General features: G+C 50.9%; 1 protein-coding gene across 1 annotated transcript; it reads left to right on the top strand.

The window, feature by feature from the left end:
* The first annotated feature begins 10,537 nt into the window (after positions 1 to 10,537).
* On the top strand, positions 10,538 to 15,557 carry LOC149327118 (uncharacterized). Its single transcript, XM_089562890.1, has 2 exons — positions 10,538 to 11,632; positions 15,426 to 15,557. Exons 1-2 carry the CDS (start codon positions 10,538 to 10,540, stop codon positions 15,555 to 15,557), a joined length of 1,227 nt encoding a protein of 408 aa, XP_089419016.1.
* Positions 15,558 to 22,967: the final 7,410 nt, after the last annotated feature.

The raw sequence follows: 22,967 nt of genomic DNA, 5'->3' as shown, positions 1-22,967 counted from the left end.
GGCCCATCACAGGCGCAAGAGCGCAGCGCCTACGCTTAAAAGCGTACGCCGTAGCTGGTCTGCGAATGGACCAGATGAAGACGCGGGCTGGCACTGGCGCTTGGCAAATATCTGTCCATGTCAGATACTTGCGCCTCGCTCGCGCCCGCGCTGGAAGTGGCTCGCTGGTTTGCGGTCGGTGCAACCGATCAGAGAACGCGTTCTCTCGGCATTCGTTACCGCCCTACGCGCCGTTTTCTTCGCTAAGCTGAGCTGAGCGCAGGTACCAGCGACAGGAGGTGACAGGCCATCGAGTTGCGTATGTTTTGCGACGCTTGTCGCGGCACGGCGCTGGGCGCGTAGGCGCTGCTCTCTTGGGCCTCGTATGTGTCCATGGAGATGAGTCTATTTATTTATTTATTACAGATACCTGCAGCGCCCGAGGGCATTATTGCAGGGGGGGGGGGGGGGGAACACAATAACTTCTGCTCATTTGGCCAAAGTACATATGATAACAGAAATACAATGACACAACTAATAGATGAGGAAAAACATGCACTGAAGGAAGACAACCACGCTCCACAAATATAATGACACTAATGAAATGAAAAAGACACGCGCAAGACAACTGCGCGCCACGTCACACATCAGATAAGAATGCGCGGAATTGACCTTCCGTGCCGCACTCAGTGACGCCGGCTGGTAGCTTGTTCCACTCATTGATCGTCCGTGGAAAGAACGAGGTTTTGTAAACATGTGTGCGACATTTAATCTCTCGGATCTTCCACTGATGACCAACTCGTCTAGAAAAAAAGTGAGGTTGAAGCAGATACCGGTCTTTGTCAATGCTCAGCTTTCCAAAATAGATGCGATGCATGATTTGTAATCTCAAATGTTTCCTACGGTTAGTTAAAGATCCCCAGCCAAGGTGGTTTTTAAGAGACGTGACACTAGTTGAGAAGCTGTAATTATTGGACAGAAATCTTGCAGCATTATATTGGACGCGCTCGAGCATATCACGTAAGTAAGCAAACTGGGGGTCCCATACAGGGCAGGCATATTCAAGAATTGGTCGGATGTAAGTGAAATACAGGAGATGTTTGACATTAGACGGTCAAACAAGGATTCTGCAGGCTTTGGATGTAGTTTACTCGACTTGCCTCGTCCATGTTAGGTTAGATGAAAAATAAACGCCGAGGTACTTATATTCAAGTACTTTTTGCAAGGAAACATTATGTAGTGAGTAATTTGTTTGTAATGGGGAACGCTTTCGGGTGAAAGAGACAAATTGGCATTTTGTGGCGTTCAAATATATTTGCCATTTTGAGCACCAGGACTTGTTGGAATCCAAGTTTCGCTGTAGTTTTAACGCATCAGAGGAACTTTCCACAACATGGTAAACGACACAATCGTCAGCATAGAGCCGAACTTTGCATGTAAGATCCAAAACAATATCATTTATATAAATCAGAAAAAGAAGGGGTCCAAGAGCAGACCCCTGCGGTACACCTGAGGAAACGTTTACATAACCAGAGTGCGAACCATTAATCAAAACACGCTGCATGCGGCTCTGAAGATACGAATGAAGCCAATCGATGACACTGGGGTGCAGACCAAGACAACTTAACTTATGTAACAATAGTAAATGAAGTACTGAGTCGAAGGCTTTCTTAAAATTTTGAAATACGCAATCTATTTGAGAGCTACGGTCAAAGGAAGAAACCAGATCATTACTTAACTCAAGCAACTGAGTAGTACAGGAAAAACCTGACCTAAAGCCATGCTGAACTTCTGTAAAATACTCATGAGAGTCAAGGTGTTTTATGACTGCGCTATATATTATGTGCTCCAATGTTTTACAGCACACACTCGTTAAAAAAATCGGTCGGTAATTAACAACAGAGCTTTTTGAAGCACTTTTATGCACTGGTACCACATTAGCATTTTTCCAGTCATTTGGCAGAGACGCCGACTTAAGTGATGCTCGGAACACGATGACTGCGTAATAAGGTATTTCATTCGAGCATGTCTTTAAAAGAAAGTTAGGAACACCATCAGGACTACCGGCAGAAGATGAATTGATATTACTAAGCAATTTTAACACACCTTGGTGAGTAAAAACTAATTCAGACATGGTTTCAGTGACAGATTCACAAGTTAACGGAAGTTCTCCGATGTAGTACATTGGCGCAAAAGAAGACTGGAAAAATGCATTAAAGCAGCATGCCTTATCGCCATCATTAGTAATAACTTCACCATCGTGGTCTAAATTCGGTATTCCGTCTTGTTCCCGTCCGTTGTGTTTCAAAAACGCCCACAATTCCTTGGGATTATTACGCAGTTTTGATCCCAAGTCATTTAAAAAGCTATCCTTAAGAGCTTGAATTTCAGTTTTTAGTGTACTGCCAAGAGCCCGAATCGACTGCAATACTGCAGGGCACCGATTTTTTTTGTATGATTCTAGAAGGCGATGTTTTTTCCTGATAAGCCGTCTGGTCTGCCGTGTGATCCACGGTTTGTCGCGGCGGCGCTCTCCCTGAAAGGCTTTTAGATGGGATATATTGATCAATTAGGCATTCCAGCTTTTTCTTGAATACTTCCCAAAGGGAACTACAATCTAAATTCTGGTTAAGATTAATAAATTCAGGAAGGAAAGACGCAAGTTCGTTCCTCATTGATGTATAGTCTCCCTTATTAAAAAGGGAAACCTTTCGTGGTCGACCTCTTGAAATTAAATAAGGAAAATGCCGAACATTAGCGACAACACAACTGTGGTCGCTTATTCCTGGTATGAATACAGTGTCACGCACTACTGAAGGCCGGTTGCAGAAGAGTAAATCTAACACTGAAGATGAGTGCTCAGTTTCTCGTTTTCATTAGTAGTATTTGATTCATAAAAGGATGAAGATAATGAAGAATGATTCGTACGAAGAGGTTTGTAGTCTACCCATTTGAAATCAGGCATGTTGAAGTCCCCACCAAAAAGAAAGTCATTTTTTAAGGTGAGTAGAAATTCACACAGCGAACTGAAAGCGTCAGGGTTGGCAGCGGAAGGAGGACGGTAGACTGAGCTAATAGCCAAATTCTTTCCATTGTTTAGGCGATGATTGCACCATACTGACTCGCAACCAACTAGAGGCGCTGTTATTAATGAAGAGTTAAAACACTGGTCAATAAGTAAGAACACCCCCCCCACCATTCAAGTGTCAATCGCTACGGTACGCGTCATAACCGGTGGGAAAGCCTCAATTATAACATGAGGCTTTACAGAGGAAACAAGGGTAGCAAATTCATCAGTTTTATTTTTGATACTCCTGCAATTCACGACGAGAGTTGTCAATTCAAAATTTGATGACGCCAAGGGCACAGATTGAAAGGTGGGCACGAACAGCGGAGCGGGCAGTTGCCTCCCTTTCAGTCATTCTCGAAGCTCGACGACACGGTCATGTTCAAAATCACAGACAAAACACTTAATGTTGCCGAGAAGCTTATCAAATCGTAACTTGGAAGGAAAAGCCAGGTCACGTGCGTATTCTGAAAGCCTGAAGCGTGCCTTTCTGACTGCGGGCGTGAAGTCTTCGCGTATGGCATACTTAGTGTCCTTTAGCTTAAAGCCGCATGATGAGATATTGTCTTTGACTTTATAGCTGCCAAATTTAACGACAATCAGTCGGTGCTTTCCTACACCAAAGCGACCTATTCGATGAGCCGTTTCGATGCTTTCAGGTGGAACATTTTGGTTAAGATGAGACGAGAAGAATTCGCGCTCATTTTTTTTTTAAGTCTCTATTAAACGGCTGCTCGGGCTGACAGACAGCGATCAACGCCCTTCATATATAAGGAAGCTACGTTCGTTCTTCGCTCCAAGGCAGGCACACACATACACGCAGTACCATCTGCGCAATTTGCTTCCTCTCTCGCACCGGGTGCGCGTCCCCAAAGGTCAGGCGCGAAGACTGGCTTCGATATGCTTCGAGACCATTCTTAAGTGTCGCTGCCCTCGGGGCGCGAGTGAAGGGGGATAGGGCATCATTAAGCACACTCAAGACTGCGCCCTCTCCGTCAGCATTGAGTAGAAACTACTCCGATATTCTGGATAAATCAACGATAAGCGCTGACGCAATTCCTTGGCGCCGCGCTGGCGAGTGATGGTGTAGACGGCAGCTACACGTACAAGGCTAGGTGTTCTCCGAAGTTTTCTTCTCCGCTGTTCTAGCTGCGCGGGCTGTCGAGATCGCTTTCGCGTGGCGGTGATTTTTTTTTCATAAATGTGCTGGATTTTGTGGCAATTCCACATATATTAGCACAGACACTGAAAGCCTTAGCGTAATAGTGGTTTGCTTTCACGTGTTTACGTAAGTACTAAACAATTTTCTTGCAATTATCTAACATTACAAGGTACGTCCTACATGCATTAAATTGCGTGAACTCACTGTGCACAGAATGATCCTTCTCAAATGACTGAACAGTATGCGCGAAACGACTGTAGATGTACTACATGAATGATGCCCAAACTGATGGACTTAGAATGTCAGGTGCGCCGTTTGCGATAAACCTAACGCACCTGGTCTGTCGACACGCAGTATCTGTATTGTGTGGAATGCTGTACCCGAAACATAGTGTATTTTGAGAAATATCTCTTTCGGATTGAATGTACCGACAAGGATATATGTGTCAAGAAATCCATGGAGGAATGTGTTCTCTGCCCTTCGTGCATTAGGCCAGAGCCACGGACGGTCGACTAGCGGCGCATTAAATTTTACCATGCCACAACAGCATAAAAACTGTGTAGAAAAACCGCTGTAAACCGCGGCGCACGGACACGCGCAGAGCAGGCAGACAACTATACATCCGCCGACCTCCCTTAGCAGGCCTGATTTTTACCACTCCGTGCCTAAAGCAGATGCCTTGCTAGCAACTCCTCCCACCCACGTGTTAAGGGCGCCCGTTGCCAGATTACGGCGTCCAACGGCTATGAACGCAAGTGAAAGAGGGATTGGCGTAGCGTCAGTAATTCGTGGCGTCTGGGGGATATAGGAAGTTTCACCTCCTTGGTTGTAATGCCTTACATAACACGCTCCTGATTTCCCTTTTCTTGTCTGCTTACACACAAGACGCAAGAAGCTTCATAGAAATTCTTAACAAGCAGGTGCATCGGCGCCATAGCAAAAGAGCAGTTTTATGTGCCGATGTTGTAAGGTATTCCTTCACCTGCCTTCCGATGTCACGACGACTAACTTGTGGTATTGACCAAGGTATGGTTTAGTTTCCTATGTGCCGAAAGAAAAATATACGCTTCGCCGTTGCCTAATTCCATTTGCATTTACTTGCTCTGAGAGCACACGGCTGTTATATTGGACTCGTGCCTCTATTCAAAAGGAAAAAAAACTTTACAACAGTCTCAGGAATTTTTAAGAAGGCTAATAACTGCTTGAGGATATTCGAGAAGGTTGAGAAGAAAGTAAATTCTAATTGTCCACGCAATGTTGATTCTTGAAGAAATAACACTAATATCAGGCCTCCGCATTAAGGAACTCGAGACGGAATTTGATTGCGCCTAGAAGCACTGATACCTATGCCACGGCCGGTCCCCATTCCTTCGACTAGCATTCTGAGGCTTCGGTCGGGCACTATGACGCCGCGGCGCTATGACTGACCATGTTCGTTCGCTTCACAAACTTCCTATGTTCGCATGATGGGACGCATCTTGCGTCTGTCTCATCGCGGGCGCGAGTTTGCGTGAAGATACGCTTGCACGAAGAGCCAGTGATTTTCAGCAGTGGTCAGTTTAGTGATGAATGACGTGGCGCCACGGCTCCCTAAAGACGAGGAAGCGGCTGAGTTCTTGGGCGTTCAACAAATGACACTTGCGCTTAGTGTGTTTTTGTGTATCACCAGACTCCACGCAGGTGGCCGCAATGGTTTACACTAGGCGAAGTGTCGGTGCAGTAATGCAGAGCGCTGCAGTACTGAATAAAAATTAATATGAGGGCTTCACAACCTGCCACAACAGGAGAGAGCACACCGCACAGCCTTCAATATGTGTGCGCTTACTAATGGTGTCTTCGACTGGTCGTTTATGATCGCTCTAGAGCGCTCTGAGATGCAGCCGCACGTTCGGCTGGTCGAAATCAAGCGCATTGACTACATTCGGCTGGTTCTTTCAGAGCGCCCGCCTCCAGCTCAGAGCGCTCTAAGGCGCTCCGAGAAAAAAGTCGGAGCGGCCCCGAGATGTGTTCACGTGAAAGAGCCACTTCCGCCGTTTCGCGAAGACGGCATAGCCAGAGCACACCACGACCGGTCTGGCGAGGCCTAACGCGTCGGTTTTTACGCATCCGTAGAAGCAAGTTTAGGCGCTTTAGGTATTAGACGCATTTAAAACGTCCCTGCTGTGTGGCTCTAAGAGCCGAAATGTCGAAAAAACGACGAATTATTACGCTGGGTACGCCGTTACGGAAGTTACGTCCTTTTTCTGCTTCCTGCGCTTTCGCTCTGAAAACTTGCTGACCATTCGGCTTGACCGGTCTCACTATGCGCTCGGAGCTAGAGCGGCTCTCATTTTACCGAATCCCAACCGGATCGTGGAAGCGACCAGTCGAAGACACCATTAGCTTAAGACGTCTAGATAGGGAGCGCGCACAACTGCGAATCGGTTTAGTTCAAGGTAAGCGTAGCGGGGGCGCCAGAAAAGTAGATGGGCGGATAAGATTAGGAAGTTTGCGGAGACATGGCACCGGGCTATTTTGATTGGAGCGATATGGGAGAAGTCTTTGCCCTGCAATGTGCGTAGCCAGGCTGATGATGATCATGATGACAACAGTGAAGTCGACTAGGGCTGACGCAATTCTACGTATGAACGAGGCTTGTGTCGTACTCACGGGCTTGCAGTCAGTCAGCACATTATAGACCATGGACTTTCTAGACTCAGGCGCGGCTGCACAATAGCGGTACGTGCTCCACTGAAGTGCACTGAAGCTCTGGAGTCTTAGGGTTTTGCGTGTTTAGCACCCCGAGGCTGTACGTAGGGTGTGGACAGTGCGGTATTGGAGGGCTCTCGGTTAAGCGTGATTAAATATCTTGGTCATAATAAATACGATATCAGCATTAACTATGGCTGTACTGGAGTAGCGCCTGATTCAGCACGGCAATGCAAGGCTGTGTCATCGTATTAAACACACCAACTCTACTCCCGTGCTAACCCATATTTTTTATCCACCTGCGATCCATTAGCGCACTCCGACAATGCGAAACGGATTTTCGTAATTTGCCTCAATAGAAATGGGGCAAGATTCGTCCCGGGACCATGGAGTCAGAACCGTGGCCCTAAATCCACTGAAACGCCACGGAAATGAAAAATAGAAAAAGCATCAGAGCGTGCTGAGAAAATGCGATACGTAGGCACGAAGAAAACCTGAAGAGAATTTGTGCCGCAGTTTCGTTTGAAAACAACTTTGACTAACTTTTTTTTCCCATATCACGTGGTTATTCCCTCTCCACAAAAAAAAATGGGCATGCCAAAAATAACACGCTTTTGCGCAGTTTTACGGAAGCCGCAAACACGACGGGCACTTTCTCTAAAGAAGTAGAGCACGAAAAGCAAGATTTTTACGACTAGCACGAAAGTTAGTCGTCCATCCCGATTAAATGTGTAGAGTCGCTCAGACAAGGCGCAGTTCAATGCCGTCCGCAGCGTCCTCTAGTGTGGTTCTCTGCCATCTACATTTCCTGAAGTGGGCAATGCCTAGAAGACAACCACATGGCCTTACTCGTTAAGTGCAGCGCCAATTTTATCGGGGTAGTGTGATGGCTCGTTGCGCATCTAACTGATATGCCATGTGCGCCTGTGCCACCGCCACATGCGTATAGATACGGCGCCCTAGATATCAAAGGAAATTTCTTGGTCCGCTCAACATGCTGTTGGCTACCTCCAGTACAATCTGAAGCACAAGCTATCACGAGTACTACGGACAAACGTTAAGACATGGATAGCCGTCGGTGCTTTGAGAGATGTTATTAGGAATCTTTAGATACAAGCCAAAAATACGAGTCATCAGCATTGCGACCCATTACATTCTATGGGATCAACTTGCGGACAGCAATGCAGGAACAGGCGAAAACTGTGTCGCTTTCCGATGCATTGCAAATGTAGACGAATTCATCCTGGCGCCCAGCTCGAATTCAGGATTACTGTCTAATCGGGGAAGTCGCGCTGCCGTCTGCCTTGAAAAAGATGTCTCGTATGTTCTATATGCAGCTAGAGACGAGCACGAGACTGAAGCGAAATAATATTATCCTGAATCAGTAGAAGAACCATCCAGGATGGAGTGAAATCGATATACAGGAGTAAATATTCCTTCGGACAAATATTTCGTCCTATTACAAAAATTACTGCTTAACTGCTGTATCATCATAAACTACTGTGTGCGACAGAACCGAGGCTGAGTCCAAAAGTACTTTTAAAAGAGGAGTGTTTATACATAAACAAAACTAATTTATCATCCACTAGAAATACAGTTTCGTCCTAGGCACTCCACTTGCTTCAGGTGCATCATCTGCCTGTGACTTCCATCATGGTGACAGGATAGACTTGATCTGATTTCTAATGAGTGCGATTTTGCTTACATCCAGTCGTGCATCGATGACTGCAAGCAGGCACAAGTTCTTTAGTGTCGGTTCCAAGTGCAACACGTGAAGATCGGTCAGAGCCGCTTCCTCCTCCTCGTCTCCTTCCTCCGGGTCCTGTACCGGGCCATAACCGCCGAACAAAAACACTCTTTCGCCAGTAATACAGCAGCCTGGATACCACCTGGCAGACGGGCATAATCCCCGCGGCCTCACCTCAGACCAGCAGGATGTCTCAGGGTCGTACTTGTGCATGTCTGCACAGTAAGTGTCCCGAAGTTGGTTGAGCCCCCCAAAGATGTACAGCTCGCCTCTGTAGACAAACGCTGAATGCCCGTGCCGACCCAAGGGGGGAACGCCCTGTACGTGTGGGCGCACCCAGGTCGAGGTGGTTGTTTCCAGGTAGAATAATGAGTTGACATTTTCAAAGCGACCAGCGCGAAAAGTGGCAGCTAAGCCGCCACCCCACACGTACATGCGGGTCCCGATTGCAGAGGCCGTGTAGAAGGATCGCGGAGGAAGGACTTCTCCAGTGGTGGGGACGCGATGCCACTCCATGGTATCCAGGTCAAGCGCGCTGATGTCTTGGAAATCATGTGGGTTACCAACAATATGCTTGCGATGACCGACCATGCAAGCTGAGGCGCCGTAATGCGGTGTCGGCGCCTCACCATTCACTAGAGGGCAGCTCCATGTCATGTTGTTGGTGTCGAAACGATAAAGGACGCTGTCCGACTGCCAGCCGTTCCGTAAGCCCCAAAGGTACGCGCAGTGACCGTAGGCGACAACGGTGCGCCGGAAAATGTTATTCGGCTGGCCATTGGACGATGAATGTGTTTGCACGATATCCCACCGCGACGTTGCAGGGTCGAAGATGGACACGTCGACGAAGTTCCTTAAGGGGTGAGGCCCGTCCTCGTGGAAAGAGCCGAACGAGTATACCTTGCCGTTGATGGAAACGGCACGGTGGTTGACTTGCTCTGGAACACCACTCAATCGCACCGTCCACATCTTGACGGGGCAGCTAGTGCTCTGAGAAACGCGGCGCGATCGTTCCAGCGATTCTGCCGACCTCATGTGGCCTTTCCTAAAACAGCGATATGGTGACCAGATTCCGCAGCGCGTGCGGCAGCGATTATTTGAAGGATGAGTATATTTGTCATACATTACAATAATTTCGTTATTTCATGATGCGCACGTGGATTAACGTTGCAAGAAGAAACTTCATACTGTAAAGTTGCTGTCGCCGAGAAAAAAGAACGAAAACCATAAGAGCTATCAGAAAGGCGCTCCAGCAATTTTTCCAGCCTGTTCCTGAACGAAAACTTTCTGGACGCTACGAGCCACGTTGATAATGCTTCCCAGTTGACTCTATATTAGACACTTTTAGCTGAGCTGACCGGTTTTGCGGTCCGCTACGCAGCTGAGCGGGACGGACTCTCAAGTGCCCATGCGCAGTACGCTCACCCGCTAGCGGGTCAACGGAGCGGCGCCTCCGTTCTGCACGCGCGCCGGCTTAGTGCAGCGTTGTATCGTATGAAAATGCTTCCAGTTTTCCGGTTAGTTCAAGATGTCTGCCTTTGGCTCGACGGTCGCGTCTGAGAGCGCTTCCTAGTTTCACTGTCTCAAGGACTCATTTTCTACACTACATTCGTTTAAGGAGGAAGAAGAAGAGGAGGTTCCGCTCCGGCCGCCTTTCGGTACTGTCACCGCTTCTCGGCTTCTTTTCATGCGCAACAAGCGCCGAAGAGCTCACCTCTTATGTACAACGTTTCCTAAAGGTGAGCGCTTTCCAACCGCTACAACCATTACTAGATCCAGTCCTCTCTTCTGACCGCACCGACGTCGTAAAATTCGCTCCTCGCCAGCCGCCGCGCTGGGCCTCGCCTCGCTGGAGGCTAGGCCTATCACCGGCAGCGCACCTACCCCAACAGCCATGGAGGTGCAAGCGCTGGGCGACAACCTTGACCCTGAAACGTCCAGACCCAGTGAGTGGACCGCAGTACTCCGCGCATACCAGGTTCGAGAACCAAGCCCGAATACCATGGTTGGACTTCCACAAACAGCCGTGTCCGCCGTCGGTGCTCAGGCCGAGGCTTCCCCTGCGCCCTTTAAGCCGACGTACCGTGCTCAACAGCAACAGCTGCGCGTGTCGCACGCAGTCTCGCAGCGAAGTAAACACCTTGCTTCACTCCCGCCCGGCACTATACGGGTAGTTGTTCGACCGAGAGGCGGGCTCGCTTTGAACGGAGCCATGGCGCAGCCCCTTATGCAAGCCCTGCAAGTCACCGCCGATGGCCGGGACCTAGGGGACATTCACCTCCGGATCCATCCTACGAATAACACTTTCACCGTCGCTACCCACCAGGAGACAACCGCCCTGCACCTCGTCCAACTCAAGGAAGTGGTGCTCCAAGGGACCAGTTACCCTATCGCCGCCTACATCGCACCGCCGCCAGCAGCGGTACGTGGAGTCATCTCGCAGGCCTACTGGGCGGAAACCCCGGAGCAGATGCTACGAGACCTCCAGACCCGCAACCCGGACGCTGATATTATCGCAGCACGCAGAATGGGGAGGACGCTCTCCATATTAATCACTTTTGCGCATGGACCAGTCCCTCATACCATACGCTACATGAGTGTGGTTTATAGATGCACGGCGTACAAGGGCAGTCCAGATGCCTGCACCAACTGTCGCCGACCGGGCCACAGATATGACGTCTGCCCCCAACCCAAGACTGGTCTCTGCACGCGGTGCGGGGACAAGCATGACCCGGAAGCTGTTCCTTCCTGCATCCCGATCTGCATTCTGTGTGGGGGCGAGCACCTCACGGGTACCGGCTCATGCAAGGCAAGACATACAACTCCGAAACAACGCAGCCCGCCGCCACAGAAACCAAAGCCATTTAGCAAGAAGGACTTTCCCCCGCTGCAAACGACCCTTCCCACTACCTCTACGTGGGCCTCCAAGGCCGCCAGGACTCATTCGCCGACCTCCCAGGACCACGAAGTGACTGCTCTGCGGGAAGAGGTAAGGCAGCTCAAGGCAGCCATCTCTACCTCCACCCGCGCTGTAGCCCCAACTCCTCCACCCTCATCCTCTCCACCCACCTCGCCACCTGTCGAACCTCCTTCGAAAAAGAGGAGGCCTGATGAGACGCCAGCACAACCCATAGACTTGGAAGCAAAATTTCAGGACTTCGCCAAAAACTTAGAAGCTAGGCTCGCAGAGCGCATTACTGCACAGGTCACTGCACAGTGCCAAATTCTGATTGAAACTACCGTTACCCGTTTAATGGATACTGTCATAACTAGCATCATGGCCAAGGTAGAGGAGCGTTTACCTCTCCTTGGTCATAGCCTCTCACCGGCCTCTCCTCCCACAGTGCCACCCTCCACACCCCTCCTTCGCCCCTCCACCCTACAGCATGGCCCCTCCGACGGACCATAATTCTTTACATATTATTCAATGAAACTGCAGGGGCTTTCGGCGTAAGCGCGATCCTCTGCTGCAGATTATCGCTACCTCCTCATCCCCACCAGACATCATCGCAATTCAGGACGCAAACGTTTGCAAACACCTTCCAGGATACGCTCTTATCCCCTCGGACTCTACTGATCTTCCTCGGGTGGTCACATACGTCTGCAACTCTTTGCATTACATGGAACACACAATTACCACACCTATCGCTCACACCTTCATCGAAATTTTACCTCCAACCCCTGCTCAATCTCCCTTGTTCGTTCTTAACTGCTATCTTCTACCACGACAGCCAGTTAATCTCCTCCCTCCACTCCTCAAATCCGTGACGCAATTGGCTGGATCAAATCCCCTACTCATTGCCGGTGACTTCAACTGCGCACACGTGGACTGGGGCTATCGGCGCACAAACCACAGAGGCACAGTTCTCTGCAATGAAATGATGGTGCTCCACTTGTCCATCTTTAATGATTTCAGCCTGCCTACGCGGGTTGGTAACAGTGTTACTACAGATACCAGCCCAGATCTCACGCTTGGAAGAAATGTGGCCCACCTGCAGTGGGAAAGAACCCAAACCACACTAGGCAGCGACCACCACCTAATTCGCATAACACTAAGCTATCGCCGCCCTCAGCGCAAATTTACCGTTAGACAAACTAATTGGGACCAGCTACGAAAATTTCGCCAGGAACATGTACAGTCAACACAGGTACCCTTCGACCTACACACCTGGACTACCCAGTTACAGGAGGACATTCGCCAACATACCCAAACGCTAGACACTACCCCAGACACCCCCGTAATTGACAGTAAGCTCGCGCACCTCCTTCAAGCTCAAGAACGCATAACACACAAATGGAAAACTCAAAAACACAACAGGAAACTAAAACTCAAACTGGCACAGCTTCAGACCCAAATAGAACACCACAGTACCACTCTTTGCAAAGCTAACTGGAATCAGATTTGTGACAATCTCCGCGGCAATCTCTCCACAACCCGTGCCTGGCACCTCTTACGCCACATGCTAGACCCCACGAAATCTAAAACCCAGACACGCCTTAGCATTCGCCGCCTTACTCATAACCACAGGCAGGACACGAACGCCTTCCTCGCGCAGGTGAAATCAACATATACCACCCCAGGTGACCCTTGCAAGCACCCCGAGTACACGGGTCCACCTCAACCCCAGCTTGACGCCCCTATTACAGAGGCGGAATTTCGGACAGCCCTTTTGAAATTACGCAATACTGCACCCGGGTAAGATCAAATTACCAATGCTGCCATCCGAAACCTTGACGATGCCTCCACATCTCATCTAGTCACCCACTTTAACGAGTGCTGGAAGTCAGGTACACTCCCTGCCACCTGGAAGCATGGAAAAATCATATTTATTCCTAAACCCCACAAACCCATCAACATAGAGAATATCCGACCAATTTCTCTGACATCTTGTCTCGGCAAGGCATTCGAACACATAATTCTTGCCCGACTAACCACGTACATGGAAGACAACCACCTTTTTCCGCACAGCATGGTGGGCTTTCGTGCGCATCTATCAGCACAGGATGCCCTACTACAAATTACACATGACGTGCTTGATGACACGATCCCCCACCTCACTAAAGCTATTCTGGCGGTTGACCTCACAAAGGCATTTGACAGGATTCGACACGATGCCATTTTGCGAGAACTACAGGCACTACAGGTAGGCTCAAATACCTACAACTACGTTCGCGCCTTTCTCTCGGGCCGGACTGCCTCCCTGCACATAGCTGAGCTGAGCACACCACCTTATACACTCGGCGAGCTTGGAACACCCCAAGGCGCGGTCCTCTCCCCCCTTCTATTTAATATTGCTCTCATCCCCCTAGCTCATAAACTCGCTCTCATCCCACACCTAAGGCATACCTTGTACGCTGATGACATTACGGCATGGACCACTCATGGATCTGATGGAGAAATTGAGGAAACTCTTCAATTAGCAGCTGACACCATCTCCGCTCATGCGTCATCTATTGGGCTCGAATGCTCCCCCTCTAAATCCGCGCTTCTCCTCATAAGACCGAAATCTGCAGCTAATTCGCCCATTCAAATCACTTTACAAGGAACCCCTATCCCCGTCACCCCCACCCTCCGTATCCTTGGCCTTTACTTGCAGGATTCCGGACGCAACGATCATACCCTTAAAACACTCAAGGCCTCCACGCAATCCGTGTTGCAACTTCTACGCCGCGTATCCTCCCTGCACAAAGGTTTAGACGAAGCGGATAGCATGAAAGTAGTGCATGCTTTTACACTTAGCCGCATTTTATACGCCACCCCATATCTTAAGCTGAACCGCATAGAAACAGAGCGAGTGAACGCCATGATTCGTCTCGCAACCAAGGCAGCCTTAAACCTACCCCGCAGCACTAGCACAGCCAAGCTCCTTGAATTAGTCATGCATAACACCATTCAGGAACTAGTAGACGCGCACCTTCAGACACAGTATCTAAGACTTGCCGCGAGCGCAACTGGCAGGCATATCCTCGCTTCCCTTCGCATCAACATTCCCGCTAATCAGACATCCCTTATAGCCATTCCTCGACACATTCATACCCCCCTCGTTGTGAAACCTTTTCCCCGGAACATTCATCCCCAGTACCACATCCCTCGCCGCATGGCTCGCGCTAAGGCCCTACACAAGTATTACGGACAAGCCCAGGATGCCATTTGGGTGGACGCCGCGTGCACAACTCATGAAGCTGCAGCTGTTGGTTACAATCCAGCCCTAGCACAGCCCCTCACACACCGCCTTCCCTCGGGCTGTACGTCTGAGGAGGCAGAGGAAACCGCCATCGCCCTAGCCCTTGTGCATTCCAATGCAAACTACATCTTTAGCGACTCCAAAACGGCTCTGTTCAACTTCGCGAGAGGCAGGATTCACGCCCCTGCTTGGAAGTTGTTGAACACCCCCTCCAAAAACTTACCACGCAGGGTAGAGCTCCAGTGGGTGCCGGCTCACTCTGGGAATCCAGGAAACGAGGCTGCCGATAAATTAGCCCGAGGTTTGATTTGCCGGGCTCAGGACGGCCTCGGTTCAGGTTTCTCGAGAGAGCGGGCGCACACCTTTGCAGAGCTCACGCAAATGCCCCGCTTGGACCGTCGGACTTACCCTCCTCCACACCCCTCCCTTACCCATTCCCAACAGATCCTCTGGAGACGCCTCCAGACCCGCTCTCTCTCATCCCCTCAGCTGCTATCTCTCTACTGTGGCACCTCCCCTGCATGCACCCTGTGCGGCGACCCTCACGCCACACTCTCCCACATCCTTTTCGGCTGCCCTGCTGATCCTCCCCCGCAGGGACAGCCCGCGTTATCAAGTTGGGAGGACTGGGAGGTCGTGCTCTCGTCTCCGGACCCGCCATCGCAGCTTGCTGCGGTGCTTCGGGGTGCCGACGTCATGGACAAACACCGCATGAACGCTACGACGTAGAGTGGGACCGTGCGGTGGTCCAGGGACCCAAGGGGGGTCTAAACACACTTGCCATGATAAAGTTTTTCTCTCTCTCTCGTTTAAAGCGCTTCAAAATTGACAAACATCGCTGTTTGCACTGCGGCGTAGTCAGGGTGAATCCTTTCGAGCGACTGTGAGCGCATGTGGAAGCGGGTGTCTGAAAATGCCGCAGTCGGAACCAAGCGCGATTGGACGTTGCGAGCTGCGAAAAACCGGGTGGACATCCGTACGGGCTGCACCAGCAAAATGCAGAGCAAATTTGGGAAAGTCGCGCCCTTCACGCATCTCTCAATTTATTTTGCTAATGAGCAGACGTTCCTGCACTCATATCCTGAAGTGTTCACCCCGACACACTGCAAACGTTTCCAAATGAAGTGATAGTCTATCTCCAGTTTAGTAGCGCCAAAGGGAACATGCACTGCCGAAGTCTGAATTCTTGTGCGCAGCGTATAAAAATAGAAAAACACTAATATAGCGGTTGACAGCGGCGCCTCGCACGAACAGTGCGGTATTGGTCGGTGTGGATCAAACTACCAATGCAAGTCGCGTTTTCTTTCACTGAGCTGCCCGATCAGGTGCCCTTTAAGAACGCTTGTTCACTTAACACTCGTTAAGTTCCAGGTAAACAAAAACAAAGAGATATAACAGATCATCATCATCACTCTGACTACTCCCACTGCAGGGCAAAGGCCTCTCCCATGTCTCTCCAATTAACCCTCTTCTTTGCCAGTTGCGGCCACCGTATCCCCGCAAACTTCCTAATCTCATCCACCCACCTAACTTTCTGCCGCCCCCTGGTACGTTTGCCTTCTCTTGGAATCCACGGAGTGGATATGAACTAGAAGCACAAATTTTGATTTTGTTCATCAAATTGGTTCTATTTCTTCAAATCGGTTCTATTTATCACCGCTAGCTGGCGTCACAAGCAAAACCACTCAGCTTAGCCTTACCAGCGGAACAATTTCCTTTTATAAAACTTGCTCGCCGCACGTCCGCTGTGCTTTTGATGAGCAGGCCAGCGTAAGCTGAGGGGAGCGTAAAACCCGTCAGCTAAAACTGTGTTATGGCACCCTTCATAACGATACGCAGTGATAGGGGCGCAATTTTAGGCGACCCTATAAAATTATGTGAACGATATATTGGTGACACTGCTGCTGATGTTTTATGAAAGAACGCTTTTTCTTTTAGTTTTGCATCCTTATCATCGCTAAACCTTACCGTGTATCAGTCCTGGTTACACTTGTCATAAAGCAGCCAGCCCAATCACAGTGTGAGCAATAACCTACCTTTCCGGCTCTGCCCCAATAAAAGTAAGGACGTGAATACCAGGTAATTAACCATTGCGTTTCCGTTTTTTACATGGAGAGCCCGGATGACTGAATAACCGCACATGTTTCTCGATTACTGTGCTTTTAATATTACTGCTAGTAAGAAAGAAAAACTTATGACTGCAAACTTTTGCTTTCCCGTGAAGCTCGCGCCATTTTTTAGCAGCTGCTCCGAACAGTAAGATATTGTGACGAAGACGAAGCTAGCAGTGGCGCGGGGCGGAGCGCTCGCGCTAGGCCAGCGGCCATTAAAATCATCTCATAGCCATCGTTCACCACGCCTCATTCTTCGGCTGGCCGCCGCGTTACATTTGGTGGAGGTGCGGGGGTTCCTTCATCGCCATCCCGGTCCCGGAGCTTCGGTGTCCTGCGCCTGCCGTGGTCGCCGGCCGTGAGTGCCTGGTCCGCGCCGCCCGGCCATGCCCAAGCCCGCCCGACCCGAACCGACCTCACCGCTCACCCCAGCCCCGTCCCCCGCCCGGACCACAAGACACGACGACCCAAGACCCGACAACCCAAGACCCGACCGACCCGAGACCCGACCGACCCAAGATCCACACGTGAAGACACCGCCCCCCTGCCCCTGCCCTCCGGTGCGTCCAAGGACGCACCTTATATTTCCTTTTGTAATACCACACACCTTAAAAACGTACGCTGAAGGCAAGCTATCAGCCTCTATGCTTGGTATAACACCCGTGCCCACCAAATGAAATTCATTCACAAGAGGAAAAAAACGCTGAACAAAGAAAAAAAAGGAAAATAAGTCTAAGTTTTGTGTGTCTTCAACAAGTACGGTGCTGACAGTAATTCGTATGTCAAGATCGCAAAAGTTTTTCGAGATATGCGTGCGGGAGCTTTTACGTACATCAATTCTCAAGCACACGGTAACTTCCAGCCTTACTATGGAATCCACCAGAGCGTCAGGAGGCAGCTTTAGTTTCAAAGACGCGTGCTTTAGAACCACGGTTACCACCATCTCCTCCTACATGTCCTACTGCTGCAGCACCACGTCTGCACTATGAAGGACCGAACAACGTGCAAACTTGGGGCGATGAGCAACGAGTTTTACAGCACTCCTCACATATAACACCTCTTACAGGAGGTATAGTTGATAAAGGTGGCATGGTATGAGAAGAAATGCTAGTCGTTCCCTTTATTGGGCTCGTGCCTACTATAGGGCGGTAACACCTACAGTGTGGATTCCCTGTCTTTAGCCGATGTGCTTTGAGGCGAAAAGCTTCACTACGCTAGACAACACTGCGTTTCGCGTGAGCTGGCGTATGTCGGAGCACGAGTGACGTCACGCATGGCGGAGGCTACTGCGCATGTGCGCCGCCGCTTCTCCACCTCGGCACCGTTTGACCTTTCGCCGCAGCCGTGCCCAATATATAAGGCGGTCTTGCCCATAGAACAGGCGCACGCTGCGGCGTGCTATGCGTCATGGTTTGAGAATCGCCGCAAGCGCGTGTTTATCGTGGATGCCGGCCATATAACCGCTTGCAACCATAGCTTAAATCATAAGCATATCCCTAAGTCAAAAAATAAGACTATCCATAAGTTTAACCGTAAGCATATCCATAGGCTATATTGTCACGAATATTACACGGCACACAGTTAGATACACAAAAACTGTTCCAGTCTGCCGAGCGGCCACCAGCAGGGAGGCGAAGCACTTCTTCTTCCTCGTCCCAAGCGAGATGGCGAAGCACTTCTTCTTCCTCCACTTCTGAGCTGTATCATTGCTCCCTCCTCTGCAGCATCGCCTCGATGCGGGCCGCTTTCACAGAGGAGTAAATGGGTTGGACACGGAAAGTTAATCACAGCTATCACGACACAAAACCGGCGGCACTCAGCGTCAAGTACAATCAGCAGGACGATAGTGGTACGGCTTCATACGAACGACGTGCACAACATCCGGATGCGATGGTCAGTGCGATGGGCGGCCTGGGGTTGGCGGTGAAACTTTTTACGTCGCGTCGCTCATGCGGCGGAGAACTCGGTAAGGTCCGAAGCATCGGCGCAGTAATTTTTCGGACAACCCACGGCGACGAACTGGTGTCCAAATCCACACATGGTCGCCTGGTTCGTACGTAACAAATCGCCGTCCTAGATTGTAGCGGTCAGCTTCGACGTGCTGTTGACGGTGTATTCGCTGCCTGGCCAGTTGACGTACTTCTTAAGCCCGCTGAACGAAAGTGGCGACGTCAAGATCTGGCTCTAGGTCACACTGAGGGTCGACGGGCAACATGGCATCCGAAGCGAGTAAAAACAGGACGACCGAAGAGAAGCTGGAAGGGCGTGAGCCGCGTTGTCTCCTGCAGGGCGTATTGTAAGCGAACGTTACGTATGGGAGAATTTGGTCCCATGTTTTATGCTCCACATCCACATACATGGAGAGCATGTCGGCCAGGGTTCTGTTAAGGCGCTCCACCAAACCATTTGTCTGTGGGTGGTACGCTGTTGTACGCCTATGGCTGGTGTGGGTCAGATCTAGGACTGCCTGAGTCAAGCGGGCCGTGAAAGCAGCTCCACGGTCAGTAATGATAACCGCAGGGGCGCCATGACGCAGCACGATGTTGTGTACAAAAAACGTAGCTACTTCGACAGCAGTTCCGTTTGCAAGCGCCGTTGTCTCAGCGTACCGCGCCAAATAATCCGTCGCGACCGCAATCCAACGTTTTCCAGTGGATGACTTCGGGAAAGGGCCGAGTAGGTCCATTCCCACTTGTTGGAAAGGCGTCTTCGGAGCCGCTATGGGATGAAAAATCCTGCGGGTTTGAAGGGAGGAGACTTACGGCGCTGGCAGTATCGACAGGTTTTGACGTATGCCCGCACTGATGGAAGTAATCTGGGCCAGTAGTACCTCTGCCGAATCCTCGCTAAGGTACGACTGACCCCCAGGTGGCCGGCAGATGGTTCGTCGTGGCAAGCGCTCAAAATATCAGGTCGCAACTGGGACGGGACTACGAGCAGAAATGTTGCGCTGTTGCTCTCAAAGTTGCGCTTGTAGAGGACGCCGTTCTGCAGAGCGAAAGATTTGAGGCCACGAAGAAAAACAAGAGGAACGCGGGGACCATCGCAGCCTTCCAGGTACGCGATGAGCGGCGCTAACTCTCGGTCCCCCCTTTGAAGCTGCGCCATATCGGTTGCGCAAACAGCACCAAGGAAAGAGAAGTCTTCAGTGATTTTCGGGGAGGCCAGGTCCACAGGCGCGCGTGATAAACAATCCGCATCTTGGTGCTTCCGCCCCGACTTGTAGACGACCGTTACGTCGTACTCCTGCAAACGGAGGCTCCACCTCGCCATCCGCCCAGATGGATCTTTTAGGCTGGCCAGCCAGCATAACGAGTGATGATCGCTGACAACGCGAAAGAGTCTTCCGTATAGGTATGGGCGGAACTTACTGATGGCCCAGACTACCGCAAAACATTCTTTCTCAGACGTTGAATAGTGGCATTTGGAGCGAGAAAGCGTACGGCTTGCGTAAGCGATGAGTCGTTCGGCGCCATCCTGCCACTGTACCAGGACCGCCCCAAGGCCTGCGTTGCTGGCATCGGCGTGTATGTCGGTTGCGGCGGCGTCATCGAAATGGGCGAGTATCGGTGGACGTTTCAGGGGGTGGCGGAGCTCCACTAAAGCATCCTCTTGGTCGCTTCCTCATAAGAAGGGTGTGTCGTCTCTGGTCAGCGCTGTTAAGGGTTCAGCTATTCTGGAGAAATCTTGGGCGAATCGTCGATTGTAAGAGCACAGTCCCAAAAACCGTCGAAGAGTCTTTTTGTCAGTGGGACGCGGGAAACTGGAGACAGCAGCGGTCTTGTCGGGATCTGGGAGAACACCGCGCGCGCTGACAACATGGCCGAGGAAACGAAGCTCCACAAAACCGAAATAGCATTTCTCAGGCTTGATCGTAAGCTGCGCACATTGGAGCGCCCGGAGCACTGTGCGCAGCTGCTCCAAGTGTTGCTCGAAGGTAGGCGAGAAAATGACATCGTCCAGGTATACGAGGCACGTCTGAGACTTGAGTCCAGACAAAACATTGTTCATCATACGTTGGAAAGTGGCCGGCGCTGAGCACAGTCCAAACGGGAGCACCCTAAATTCGTATAAACCATCAGGCGTCACAAAAAGCAGTTTTCTCCGGTCTCGCTCGTCCACCTCTATCTGCCAGTAGCCGCTTTTGAGATCTAAGGTAAAACAGAACCTGGCATCACGTAGTCTGTCGAGTGCATCATCAATCCTGGGGAACGGGTAAAGGTCCTTTTTGGTGACGTTGTTCAGTTTTCGGTAATCGACACAAAATCTCAAGGTGTTGCCTTCCTTTTTCACGAGGACCACCGGTGATGCCCATGGGCTTGTCGACGGTTGAATGACATCGTCGGCGAGCATTTCGTCCACTTGTCTTTTAATGGCTTCGCGTTCTGTCGAAGAAACGCGGTATGGGCGCTGGCATACGGGTGGAGTAGTCTCGTCGGTGATGATGCGATGCTTTGCGACAGGCGTACGACCGGCCCTGGAGCTTGTGGCAAAACAACCCGCGAAGTCGGTTACAAGCGCCGAGAGAAGAGCCGTCAGCTCAGACGCCAAATCCGGATTGATTCTGACGGACGGAAGGACATGACATGGTGGAGCCCGGTCTTGAGGGCTTGTCTCCAGTTCGCACACTTGAGGCACCACGGCGAAGTCATGCAGGAACGCGACAGCCGTGCCCTTGGCGAGGTGCTGCAACTAGTTGGCATAATTTCTAAGGAGCACACTAGCACAACCGTCTTGTAGTTGGACGAGCCCGCGAGCGACGGCTACTCCCTTCTCGAGCAGCAGGGGTACGTGCCTGTATGAATCATTACTTAAGAGAACTAGCACACTGGACCGGGGTGGCACCATTACGTCGTCGTACACAAGTCGCAGAGCAGTGAAGCATGAATCGTCTGTGTCAGTGCGCGCCACGGCCTGTTTAGTCGAGAACGTGACCCGTGCTTCGTGCAGGTCAATGACAGCACCGTTCGTGTGGAGAAATCGAGACCGAGGATCAAGTCCCCCCAACACTCACGGAGGACTACAAATTCGCCGACGTACACAAAACCACGGATATCGACACGAGCTGTGCACCTGCTGGCAGGGATAATCAGCTGAGCCCCAGCAGTGCGAATGCTAGGCCCCGACCACCCCGTCAATACTTTCTTCAGTTGTAAGGCAAGGGCCAGGACCATGACAGAATAGTCGGCACCAGTATCCAGCAAAGCTGTCACGTCGATTCCATCAATTTTGACGCAGAAATCGGAGGTAGCGCGTCGGATGCTGTTGCTACTCGCTCCCGGAGAAACATCGTCGCGTGGTAGTGGCGCAGGAGGATCTTCACAAGTCCCGGCCTCAGCGGCCTTGCCTCCAGAGGCCGCTGGAATCAGTTTTCCCGGCGTGGACTGGGAGAACGGCGTCCGGAGTAGCCTGCGCCTTGATGGGGGCTTGGAGAACGGTAGCGTCTGGGCGACGGTGATCGAGCCTCCTGGTGGCCTGACGTGATGTGGTTCTGGCGCGACGACGGATGGTATGCTATCTCCTGCGGTCGTCGCTCTAGCCGTTGTAACGGGCAACACGTTCGAAGATCTTAAGCCAATCCTCGGCGTTCTCGAACACGTCGCCAAGAAATGACGGGGATGTTCGTGGCTGAGGACATAGGATGTGCGCCGGGAGCATGGTGTCAGTTGCCATGGCAGCTGGTGCCTCCCAAGACCGAGGTTGTGTGGCCCTGGTTGCAGCCGGAAGGAGGCCGAATTGAGGGGACGCTCCAAGGAGGCGGCGGCCGCGGCGCTGGTGAACTGGGGTGAGATCCGTATTGGTCGGTAGCCTACGCGGGTCTGGAAGCGTATCCCGCACCTCCACCAGATTTGTCGCCAATATTACACGGCACACAGTTAGATACACAAGAGCTGTTCCAGTCTGCCGAGCGGTCACCACCAGGAAGGCGAAGCACTTCTTCCTCGTCCCAAACGAGATGGCGAAGCACTTCTTCTTCCTCCACTTCTGAGCTGTATCAATATCATAACGCATTATCATAAGCTAAAAC

Source organism: Amblyomma mixtum, chromosome 10 (genome assembly GCF_055824585.1).
Source record: "Amblyomma mixtum isolate Tamu chromosome 10, ASM5582458v1, whole genome shotgun sequence".
NCBI lineage: Eukaryota > Metazoa > Arthropoda > Arachnida > Ixodida > Ixodidae > Amblyomma > Amblyomma mixtum.
Note: the sequence above shows the minus strand (reverse complement) of the source record. Positions and strands in the feature narration are given on the sequence as shown.

What these genes read in the sequence shown, in the direction of transcription:
- LOC149327118 (XM_089562890.1), top strand. Translation starts at nt 10,538, where the DNA reads ATGGAGGTGCAAGCGCTGGGCGACAACCTTGACCCTGAAACGTCCAGA. An exon ending in TGACTGCTCTGCGGGAAGAG is followed by an intron (nt 11,633 to 15,425) that starts GTAAGGCAGCTC and finishes CCTCCCCCGCAG; the next exon opens with GGACAGCCCGCGTTATCAAG.